The 11,214-nt window shown below is 56.3% G+C and overlaps 2 protein-coding genes across 2 annotated transcripts; one reads left to right on the forward strand and one right to left on the reverse strand.

Moving 5' to 3' along the window:
- Positions 1–924: 924 nt before the first annotated feature.
- Positions 925–4,393, reverse strand: LOC113567178 (IQ motif and SEC7 domain-containing protein 3-like). The gene is made up of 6 exons (XM_026994351.1): positions 4,329–4,393; positions 3,847–4,043; positions 3,142–3,778; positions 2,471–3,110; positions 1,551–2,403; positions 925–1,486 (listed from the first exon to the last, which is right to left on the reverse strand). The coding sequence occupies exons 1-6, from the start codon at positions 4,391–4,393 to the stop codon at positions 1,008–1,010; spliced, it is 2,871 nt and encodes a 956-aa protein (XP_026850152.1). The 3' UTR covers positions 925–1,007.
- Positions 4,394–6,559: 2,166 nt separating this feature from the next.
- On the forward strand, positions 6,560–10,039 carry LOC113567179 (IQ motif and SEC7 domain-containing protein 3-like). Its single transcript, XM_026994352.1, has 5 exons — positions 6,560–6,624; positions 6,913–7,106; positions 7,175–8,493; positions 8,561–9,413; positions 9,478–10,039. Exons 1-5 carry the CDS (start codon positions 6,560–6,562, stop codon positions 9,954–9,956), a joined length of 2,910 nt encoding a protein of 969 aa, XP_026850153.1. The 3' UTR covers positions 9,957–10,039.
- Positions 10,040–11,214: the final 1,175 nt, after the last annotated feature.

An 11,214-nucleotide genomic window follows, 5' to 3' on the forward strand; every position in this document is an offset into this window, starting at 1 on the left:
TAGCCATGTCGCGGGCCTGGATACGGACACCATTGCGGCTGATGAGCTTGGTGTGATAGCTACTGTTGCCCACCCTCGGGTCATTCTGCAGCTTGTCCAGAATGGGCATAATGTCGGGGACAGCTGGCAGAATGATGGGGGGGGGGAATAATTGTCGTTGGTTGGTGCTGTCGCTGCAGCATCCGAGTTTGTCTGGCATTGGGCATACTCAGGGCGGGCAGCTGGAGCAGCCCAACGCCGCCGCCGCTGCTGCTGCTGTGGGTTCCTGTGCCGCAGCTACTAGTTGCATTTGCAGGTGAGTGAGGTAGAGCTAGTGGAGCATTGGCTGGAGCAGGGGCAAAAAAACTATCATCCGCGCACTCAACGGGGCGGGATGTTAGTATGTGCTAATAGAACTAGTAATCGTACATTCATAGATCGCATTTGTAATTAATTGGTAGAGAAGATTAGATAAAAATGTGTGTGTGGGGGGGGGGGGGGGCGTTATGTCGCTTAGAGGTTGCCTTGGGTAAATTGGTGTTTCAAGTTCTTGGAGGAAGTCAAGTGTTATACAATTTGTTTGTATATATACATATATATATATATATATCTATATATATGTGTGTACGTGTTTGTATATATATATTGAGAATAGCTATCGTAGATCGTAGGGGCTACATGTATATGTATATCGTACGTGTATGCGTGTATGCTGAATGTATATATATACAATTAGTTTTAGAAACTTATTTTAGCAAGTAGATAGTGCGGGAAACAGACAATTGTTTAATTTATGTACATCAATTAATATTAGCAGAGAACGAAGGAACATTCAAAATTCACTATATACTCGTAAGCTGTGTGTGTGGTGTGTGTGTATGTTTGTTTGTTAGGTGTTGCAGAAAAAATGGCTTTCGGTTCGTTTCGATTCGGATTATACAGATATTTGACTCTATATGCTATATAGATTTAATATTTATCGCTTTGCTGAACAACGGAAATGTACAATACGTAGATGAGTAGATGACTTAGACCTCCGTCGACCGTGCGTTCTCATCGGAGCGTGAGGCCTTCCTCTCCCTTCCAGGGATTCGACCCGTGACCACGGCTCCTCCTCCTACTCCTGCTCCTCCGCCTCCCTGCTGCTGTAGCGCCTGCGCCTGAGCCTGCGCTTGGGCCTGGGCTTGCGCCTGGGCTTGCATTTGTGCCTGTTGCTGAAGCATTTGCTGCTGCTGCATCATGTAGGCGGCCTGCGACTGCTGCACAAAGTTGGCATGCGTGTACGCCTGCATTCCGGGCGCTGCATACACATTGTTGGGCGTGGCAATCGCCGCCGTTGGCGGCATGTTGAAACGCATCTTGGCAGCCGCCGCTGCATTGGCGGCAGCTGCAATGGCCGCCGCATTCTCCCGCGAGGCGCTGGACGTGGTGGTCGACTGGAAGGAGATGCTCATGCCGCTGTCCAGGGAGCCGACGCTGCCTCGTCGCTGGGGCTTCTCGTTGCCAACTGGAAGGAGACTCGGAATAAGACAAACGCTCTCACATATCAAAACTTGAGTCTGAGAACTCACATTGCTCGTGCATGTCCAGGAGACTGTTGCTGAGCGCACTGCGCTTCAGCTGCTGCGTGGAGTCGGCCGAGTTGCCAGCTGCCTGCTCGCCGGCTGCCTGGGAGCCGCCGCCGGGCTGGGAGCCATAGGGACAGGGACACACCTCCACATCGGCCACGCCACTATCGCGGTTCTCTGCGTTCCCCGGGGCCCGGTTGCGCGCCGACTTCTGGCGCTCCAGCTCTGCCTCGATGCGCAGCGATTCCATTTCGTCCATCTCGCTGATGGACTCCTTGAGATCCTCGGCAAACTTGCAGCGGTCGTGCTCGTTGCGGGCATTGAAGGTGATCAGGATCTTACCGTCGACCTTCTGCGACAGCTGGATGCAGAACGGATAGTTGGGCATGTCCAGCAGGGTCACCACCGTGCCGCAGAGCGGGAAGCTGTTGCGGAACGTGTACGTCACGGAGGTCTTCTTCTTGCTGAATATCTTGGTGATGACCAGCAGGTCGTTGAAGAGGAACACCTCGCGCTGGTGGACGCCCGGCCGCTCCTTCTTGTTCACGTCGGGTATCTCGTACAGGCGGCAATAGCAGACCAGCCGCCGGTGGGGCAGCGCCAGATTCGGCTTCTTGCCGACAATGGTGGCCTGCACCTTCATCACCTGGGTGACGTGGTCGCTGCCCGGCTTGAACTCGTCCGACTTGACGCGCTCATAGATGCCGCTCAGCATGTCCTTGTCAATGTCGTGGCAATCGTCGATGCCTCGCAGATTCTTGATGAAGTCCTCGACGCGCATGCGCCTTTCCGGCTTCAGATTGGGCGTGTGCAGATCCGTATTGAGCATAATGATGGCAAATGCCAGCACAAAGATCTGTAAACAAATATAAATCGGATTAGTAGGCGAACCTCCAAGGAGGGGAGGGGAGGGGAGACTCTACCGTATCGGATGATCTTAGGCGCCCCACAATGTCCGCATTGCACTCGCAGTAGCGCTGCGAGAAGATCTCCATCAGCCGCTCAATCTTCTGCGCCTCCCCGGGCATCCGGAAGTAGGCCTGGAACTTGCGCAGGGCCACGTCCACCTGGCGGCCGGACAGGTCCAGCTCCATGGCGAAGCAGCTGAGCACGGCCATGTTGAACTGGTTCTGCAGATTGCCCAGAAACTCGCCGATCATCTGGCGGGAGAGGCCCTTGCGCGTGATCAGGAAACGAGCCACGCCCTGTGGCGTGTTCTCGAGGAAGCCCCTGCGGATGAGATAGGTGATGCCCTTCTCCGGCTTCTTGTTGAACAGATTGAGGCCCACGCGGTACTGCCGCTTGCGTATGGTCTCCGACATCTTGTAGTTCTGGGCCACGCCCGCGGCGGAGGCCGCTGCCTGCAGCTGCTGCTGCTCGTGCTGCTGCTGTTCGTGCTGCTCGTACTGCGCGGCGCTGGTGTGCGACGAGACGGCATGATCGTCCGTCGGCGGTACTCCGCCCGCCGCTGTGGCCGCTGCCACGGCCGCCTGCATCTGTGCGGCATAAGCTCCGGGCCCAGCAGCAGCTATGGCTGCTCCGGAGACCACAACGGCTCCACCTCCACCTCCGCTGGGCAGCCGAGACTGATACCGAGTCGGCCGAGTGCGTGGAGAACTGCTGGGAGCTGTTCAGGGCCGTGCCACGCTTCCACGTGTGGGGGGAGTTGCTGCGGTCCGATCCGAGGTCGCTGTTCATGTTCCGCTCCGCCGAGGTGACGCTCGAGTCTGAGCCGGAACTCTGGACGGAGGTCAGGCTGCCGTTCTCCGCCGTCTTGCAGAGCCCGTTGGTCCGCAGCAGCGACGGGGGCGGCGGTGTCTGGCGCTGCAGCAGCAGCAGCTGGCTCTGCTGCTGTGCCGTGATCGAAGAGGTGCGCTTGGGCACCTCCGGCGGAACCTTCTTGCAGCTGCCGCTGCCGCTGCCCGTGCTGCCGCTGCAGCTGGGAGTGGGCGTGGTGCTGCCGCCCTTGGGGCGCATGTAGATCTGTGCCGCCGAGTAGTAGGGCGTGTGGGGGCTGTGCCCGCTGGCGTTCACCCACGAGGCGTTCAGCGAGACGTCCGCGGAGCTGGCGTAGCTCAGGTCGTGCGGGGAGCCGTGGTAGCTGGTGTAGTAGACGGCTCCCTGGGCATTGTAGTAATGCGGCTCGGCCGCGTGCAGCAGATTCACATGCGGATGGGAGGCCATTCCGCCAGCGGTGGCTGTGGATCCCGAAATGGAAACGGGAGAGGCGCCTGCAAAAAGACAGAGGAGTTGGATTAAGCAAAGGATCCACAAGCAGGGGGAGAGAGTGATTCCTTACCCGATTGACTACGTGGTATGGGACTGCAGTCCAGCTGTCGTCGCTCCCGCATCGACAGAGAGCGCGACTTTTGATTGCCAGAATGCCCAGAGTGTGCAATGGAGGAGGGGATCTGGCGTTTAATAGAGCTCTTAGTCCAGCTGCCACCTGCCTCCTGTACTGCTTTCAATCTCCTCCGTAGATACGTATCTATGCTTTGTCACAGAGCTAACAACTATGCTATGCTATTGATTGTTGATTGATTGAGGCAAAACAAAAAGAGATCTAAACTGGAATTTTTAACAGCAGAATTTCCGTCTTTAAACGGAAGGGACATCGCCAAAATATCACCAAAGGGTCGTATCTATTCTATTAATCTGTTCCCGATTCCCTTTCAAGACACTCAATGCCTCCAAACGAGACTTATATCTTTGGGTAATCCCATAAAGAAGAGGCTCCCCAATCGTGTCCATGGTTTTCCCTTTGAGAGAGGCAATACTTACGCTGACTGTGCCCGTCCGCGCTTGGGGACATCTCCGCCATTGCGGATCGAGTTCTTCTTGTGCATTCCCTGGTACTGGTGCTGCTGCTGCTGGTGCTGCTGCATCTGCTGTAGCTGCTGCTGCTGTTGTGCCTGGGAACGGCTCAATGGCTGCTCTGGACGTCGTCGCCCAGTGCGTGGGCCAGAGGCAGCAGGCGTCTGTTTTTTTGTATGTATTGGCTGCTGCTGCTTCTGCTTCTGCTGATGTTGTTGTCCTCTTCGTCGCCCAGGAGAGGAGACATTGAGTGGCGTCCATGCTGCCTGCTGCTGCTGTCCGCGCCAGGGATTGGCTGGCGTTTGAGCTTGCTGTTGCTGCTGCTGTCGGCGCCCTGGATGTGCTGGTGTTGTTCTTGCTGGTGGTGGCTGCTGCTCTGGCAATGGCTGCAGAAGCGAGCTGCGCTTGCGACGCAACTCCTGCATGGCCACTCGGTGGGACAGAAGGCCACACTCCAACACACACATACACGTATCGATGCACCGTATGCCGATGCTTCGTGTGGAGAGAGCCGGAAACAGCAAGGAACGAGAGAAGGCGCAAAGAGAGAGCGGGTAACGACCTCGTACCAGCGACAGTACGAGAGGGCACTCGAGCAGCCTCTACACGAACAGCAGCCAACACAAGATTCGTGCTCGAGTGCCCGTTCGGGAGCGAGTTCGAACTCGAACCACAGCCATGGCACAAACCCCGCTCGATCGGCCACAGCAGCGGTTCCAAATGCAATGCACACAGCCAATACCACAACCACAAATACAATGATGACATACATCAGCACACAAACAGCGACATCAAACACAAAAACGACAACTACAATTACGTCGGCAGCCAGACGATGCCTGTTAACAGCAATGTTAACAGGCGGACCCCCCCCACCACCGCCGCCAGAGGAACATCAGCAGCAGCAAACACATCAACAACAACAACAACATCAGCCAATAGCAACAAACACAGCCAATACCGATGATATCCCATCCACCTCTGCTGCAGCGGCCCGTTCGCCACTGAAGCGCGTCCGCGCCGAGGTGGATGACGATGACGATGATGACAGTGATGACTCGGATGCTGCAGCGACAGCACCAACCAACGACAATTATTCCCCCCCCCATCATTCTGCCAGCTGTCCCCGACATTATGCCCATTCTGGACAAGCTGCAGAATGACCCGAGGGTGGGCAACAGTAGCTATCACACCAAGCTCATCAGCCGCAATGGTGTCCGTATCCAGGCCCGCGACATGGCTACCAGGGATGCCATCATGGCAATCCTGGGCGATGGCGACGGCAACGAGGCGATGACTGGCCACTACACACACCAGCACAAGAGTGACCGTGGGCTACGGATCGTCGTGCGAGATCTACACCACTCCACAAGCACCCAACTAATAAAAAATCAGATGGCCGAATTGGGTTATTATGTTATATTTATTAGAGCCATTAAAGGGAGATCCGATGGACAGCCGCTCGACCAGTTCGAGTTGGAGATAGCCCCCAAGCCGGATGAAAGCCACCACGATGTCCTCCAATTAACCCAACTGGGCAACCAGTTGGTGACCGTTGAGAGGCAGGCCAAGCCGGTGGACCCAGCCCAGTGCCACAGATGTCAGGCATTCGGGCACACCCGCACCTACTGCAGGCGTTCATTCGTCTGTATGAAGTGTGCGGGTGCCCACGCGTCCACGGCATGTGCCAAGCCAAGGGCAGACGCCCCTAAATGCGCCAATTGCCAGGGCGCCCACATCAGCGCCTACAAGGGATGTCCGGCATTCAAGGCAGCAAGGGGCCGCCTTCTGTCCCACCGAGTGGCCATGCAGGAGTTGCGTCGCAAGCGCAGCTCGCTTCTGCAGCCATTGCCAGAGCAGCAGCCACCACCAGCAAGAACAACACCAGCACATCCAGGGCGCCGACAGCAGCAGCAACAGCAAGCTCAAACGCCAGCCAATCCCTGGCGCGGACAGCAGCAGCAGGCAGCATGGACGCCACTCAATGTCTCCTCTCCTGGGCGACGAAGAGGACAACAACATCAGCAGAAGCAGAAGCAGCAGCAGCCAATACATACAAAAAACAGACGCCTGCTGCCTCTGGCCCACGCACTGGGCGACGACGTCCAGAGCAGCCATTGAGCCGTTCCCAGGCACAACAGCAGCAGCAGCTACAGCAGATGCAGCAGCACCAGCAGCAGCAGCACCAGCACCAGGGAATGCACAAGAAGAACTCGATCCGCAATGGCGGAGATGTCCTCAAGCGCGGACGGGCACAGTCAGCGTAAGTATTGCCTCTCTCAAAGGGAAAACCATGGACACGATTGGGGAGCCTCTTCTTTATGGGATTACCCAAAGATATAAGTCTCGTTTGGAGGCATTGAGTGTCTTGAAAGGGAATCGGGAACAGATTAATAGAATATATACGACCCTTTGGTGATATTTTGGCGATGTCCCTTCCGTTTAAAGACGGAAATTCTGCTGTTAAAAATTCCAGTTTAGATCTCTGTTTGTTTTGCCTCAATCAATCAACAATCAATAGCATAGCATAGTTGTTAGCTCTGTGACAAAGCATAGATACGTATCTACGGAGGAGATTGAAAGCAGTACAGGAGGCAGGTGGCAGCTGGACTAAGAGCTCTATTAAACGCCAGATCCCCTCCTCCATTGCACACTCTGGGCATTCTGGCAATCAAAAGTCGCGCTCTCTGTCGATGCGGGAGCGACGACAGCTGGACTGCAGTCCCATACCACGTAGTCAATCGGGTAAGGAATCACTCTCTCCCCCTGCTTGTGGATCCTTTGCTTAATCCAACTCCTCTGTCTTTTTGCAGGCGCCTCTCCCGTTTCCATTTCGGGATCCACAGCCACCGCTGGCGGAATGGCCTCCCATCCGCATGTGAATCTGCTGCACGCGGCCGAGCCGCATTACTACAATGCCCAGGGAGCCGTCTACTACACCAGCTACCACGGCTCCCCGCACGACCTGAGCTACGCCAGCTCCGCGGACGTCTCGCTGAACGCCTCGTGGGTGAACGCCAGCGGGCACAGCCCCCACACGCCCTACTACTCGGCGGCACAGATCTACATGCGCCCCAAGGGCGGCAGCACCACGCCCACTCCCAGCTGCAGCGGCAGCACGGGCAGCGGCAGCGGCAGTGGCAGCGGCAGCTGCAAGAAGGTTCCGCCGGAGGTGCCCAAGCGCACCTCTTCGATCACGGCACAGCAGCAGAGCCAGCTGCTGCTGCTGCAGCGCCAGACACCGCCGCCCCCGTCGCTGCTGCGGACCAACGGGCTCTGCAAGACGGCGGAGAACGGCAGCCTGACCTCCGTCCAGAGTTCCGGCTCAGACTCGAGCGTCACCTCGGCGGAGCGGAACATGAACAGCGACCTCGGATCGGACCGCAGCAACTCCCCCCACACGTGGAAGCGTGGCACGGCCCTGAACAGCTCCCAGCAGTTCTCCACGCACTCGGCCGACTCGGTATCGGTCTCGGTGCCCAGCGGAGGTGGAGGTGGAGCCGTTGTGGTCTCCGGAGCAGCCATAGCTGCTGCTGGGCCCGGAGCTTATGCCGCACAGATGCAGGCGGCCGTGGCAGCGGCCACAGCGGCGGGCGGAGTACCGCCGACGGACGATCATGCCGTCTCGTCGCACACCAGCGCCGCGCAGTACGAGCAGCACGAACAGCAGCAGCACGAGCAGCAGCAGCTGCAGGCAGCGGCCTCCGCCGCGGGCGTGGCCCAGAACTACAAGATGTCGGAGACCATACGCAAGCGGCAGTACCGCGTGGGCCTCAATCTGTTCAACAAGAAGCCGGAGAAGGGCATCACCTATCTCATCCGCAGGGGCTTCCTCGAGAACACGCCACAGGGCGTGGCTCGTTTCCTGATCACGCGCAAGGGCCTCTCCCGCCAGATGATCGGCGAGTATCTGGGCAATCTGCAGAACCAGTTCAACATGGCCGTGCTCAGCTGCTTCGCCATGGAGCTGGACCTGTCCGGCCGCCAGGTGGACGTGGCCCTGCGCAAGTTCCAGGCCTACTTCCGGATGCCCGGGGAGGCGCAGAAGATTGAGCGGCTGATGGAGATCTTCTCGCAGCGCTACTGCGAGTGCAATGCGGACATTGTGGGGCGCCTAAGATCATCCGATACGGTAGAGTCTCCCCTCCCCTCCCCTCCTTGGAGGTTCGCCTACTAATCCGATTTATATTTGTTTACAGATCTTTGTGCTGGCATTTGCCATCATTATGCTCAATACGGATCTGCACACGCCCAATCTGAAGCCGGAAAGGCGCATGCGCGTCGAGGACTTCATCAAGAATCTGCGAGGCATCGACGATTGCCACGACATTGACAAGGACATGCTGAGCGGCATCTATGAGCGCGTCAAGTCGGACGAGTTCAAGCCGGGCAGCGACCACGTCACCCAGGTGATGAAGGTGCAGGCCACCATTGTCGGCAAGAAGCCGAATCTGGCGCTGCCCCACCGGCGGCTGGTCTGCTATTGCCGCCTGTACGAGATACCCGACGTGAACAAGAAGGAGCGGCCGGGCGTCCACCAGCGCGAGGTGTTCCTCTTCAACGACCTGCTGGTCATCACCAAGATATTCAGCAAGAAGAAGACCTCCGTGACGTACACGTTCCGCAACAGCTTCCCGCTCTGCGGCACGGTGGTGACCCTGCTGGACATGCCCAACTATCCGTTCTGCATCCAGCTGTCGCAGAAGGTCGACGGTAAGATCCTGATCACCTTCAATGCCCGCAACGAGCACGACCGCTGCAAGTTTGCCGAGGATCTCAAGGAGTCCATCAGCGAGATGGACGAAATGGAATCGCTGCGCATCGAGGCAGAGCTGGAGCGCCAGAAGTCGGCGCGCAACCGGGCCCCGGGGAACGCAGAGAACCGCGATAGTGGCGTGGCCGATGTGGAGGTGTGTCCCTGTCCCTATGGCTCCCAGCCAGGCGGCGGCTCCCAGGCAGCCGGCGAGCAGGCAGCTGGCAACTCGGCCGACTCCACGCAGCAGCTGAAGCGCAGTGCGCTCAGCAACAGTCTCCTGGACATGCACGAGCAATGTGAGTTCTCAGACTCAAATTTTGATATGTGAGAGCGTTTGTCTTATTCCGAGTCTCCTTCCAGTTGGCAACGAGAAGCCCCAGCGACGAGGCAGCGTCGGCTCCCTGGACAGCGGCATGAGCATCTCCTTCCAGTCGACCACCACGTCCAGCGCCTCGCGGGAGAATGCGGCGGCCATTGCAGCTGCCGCCAATGCAGCGGCGGCTGCCAAGATGCGTTTCAACATGCCGCCAACGGCGGCGATTGCCACGCCCAACAATGTGTATGCAGCGCCCGGAATGCAGGCGTACACGCATGCCAACTTTGTGCAGCAGTCGCAGGCCGCCTACATGATGCAGCAGCAGCAAATGCTTCAGCAACAGGCACAAATGCAAGCCCAGGCGCAAGCCCAGGCCCAAGCGCAGGCTCAGGCGCAGGCGCTACAGCAGCAGGGAGGCGGAGGAGCAGGAGTAGGAGGAGGAGCCGTGGTCACGGGTCGAATCCCTGGAAGGGAGAGGAAGGCCTCACGCTCCGATGAGAACGCACGGTCGACGGAGGTCTAAGTCATCTACTCATCTACGTATTGTACATTTCCGTTGTTCAGCAAAGCGATAAATATTAAATCTATATAGCATATAGAGTCAAATATCTGTATAATCCGAATCGAAACGAACCGAAAGCCATTTTTTCTGCAACACCTAACAAACAAACATACACACACACCACACACACAGCTTACGAGTATATAGTGAATTTTGAATGTTCCTTCGTTCTCTGCTAATATTAATTGATGTACATAAATTAAACAATTGTCTGTTTCCCGCACTATCTACTTGCTAAAATAAGTTTCTAAAACTAATTGTATATATATACATTCAGCATACACGCATACACGTACGATATACATATACATGTAGCCCCTACGATCTACGATAGCTATTCTCAATATATATATACAAACACGTACACACATATATATAGATATATATATATATATATGTATATATACAAACAAATTGTATAACACTTGACTTCCTCCAAGAACTTGAAACACCAATTTACCCAAGGCAACCTCTAAGCAACATAACCCCCCCCCCCCCCACACACACATTTTTATCTAATCTTCTCTACCAATTAATTACAAATGCGATCTATGAATGTACGATTACTAGTTCTATTAGCACATACTAACATCCCGCCCCGTTGAGTGCGCGGATGATAGTTTTTTTTGCCCCTGCTCCAGCCAATGCTCCACTAGCTCTACCTCACTCACCTGCAAATGCAACTAGTAGCTGCGGCACAGGAACCCACAGCAGCAGCAGCGGCGGCGGCGTTGGGCTGCTCCAGCTGCCCGCCCTGAGTATGCCCAATGCCAGACAAACTCGGATGCTGCAGCGACAGCACCAACCAACGACAATTATTCCCCCCCCCCCATCATTCTGCCAGCTGTCCCCGACATTATGCCCATTCTGGACAAGCTGCAGAATGACCCGAGGGTGGGCAACAGTAGCTATCACACCAAGCTCATCAGCCGCAATGGTGTCCGTATCCAGGCCCGCGACATGGCTACCAGGGATGCCATCATGGCAATCCTGGGCGATGGCGACGGCAACGAGGCGATGACTGGCCACTACACACACCAGCACAAGAGTGACCGTGGGCTACGGATCGTCGTGCGAGATCTACACCACTCCACAAGCACCCAACTAATAAAAAATCAGATGGCCGAATTGGGTTATTATGTTATATTTATTAGAGCCATTAAAGGGAGATCCGATGGACAGCCGCTCGACCAGTTCGAGTTGGAGATAGCCCCCAAGC

This window comes from Drosophila persimilis, unplaced genomic scaffold (genome assembly GCF_003286085.1).
Source record: "Drosophila persimilis strain 14011-0111.01,24,50 unplaced genomic scaffold, DperRS2 tig00002172-arrow-arrow-pilon, whole genome shotgun sequence".
NCBI classification, from domain to species: domain Eukaryota; kingdom Metazoa; phylum Arthropoda; class Insecta; order Diptera; family Drosophilidae; genus Drosophila; species Drosophila persimilis.

Coding starts and splice junctions, on each gene's coding strand:
- LOC113567179 (XM_026994352.1), top strand. CDS start 6,560: ATGCACAAGAAGAACTCGATCCGCAATGGCGGAGATGTCCTCAAGCGC. Junction 8,494..8,560: donor GCCTAAGATCATCCGATACG/GTAGAGTCTCCC, acceptor ATTTGTTTACAG/ATCTTTGTGCTGGCATTTGC. Junction 9,414..9,477: donor CCTGGACATGCACGAGCAAT/GTGAGTTCTCAG, acceptor GTCTCCTTCCAG/TTGGCAACGAGAAGCCCCAG.
- LOC113567178 (XM_026994351.1), bottom strand. CDS start 4,393: ATGCACAAGAAGAACTCGATCCGCAATGGCGGAGATGTCCCCAAGCGC. Junction 3,779..3,846: donor CATACCACGTAGTCAATCGG/GTAAGGAATCAC, acceptor GTCTTTTTGCAG/GCGCCTCTCCCGTTTCCATT. Junction 1,487..1,550: donor CCTGGACATGCACGAGCAAT/GTGAGTTCTCAG, acceptor GTCTCCTTCCAG/TTGGCAACGAGAAGCCCCAG.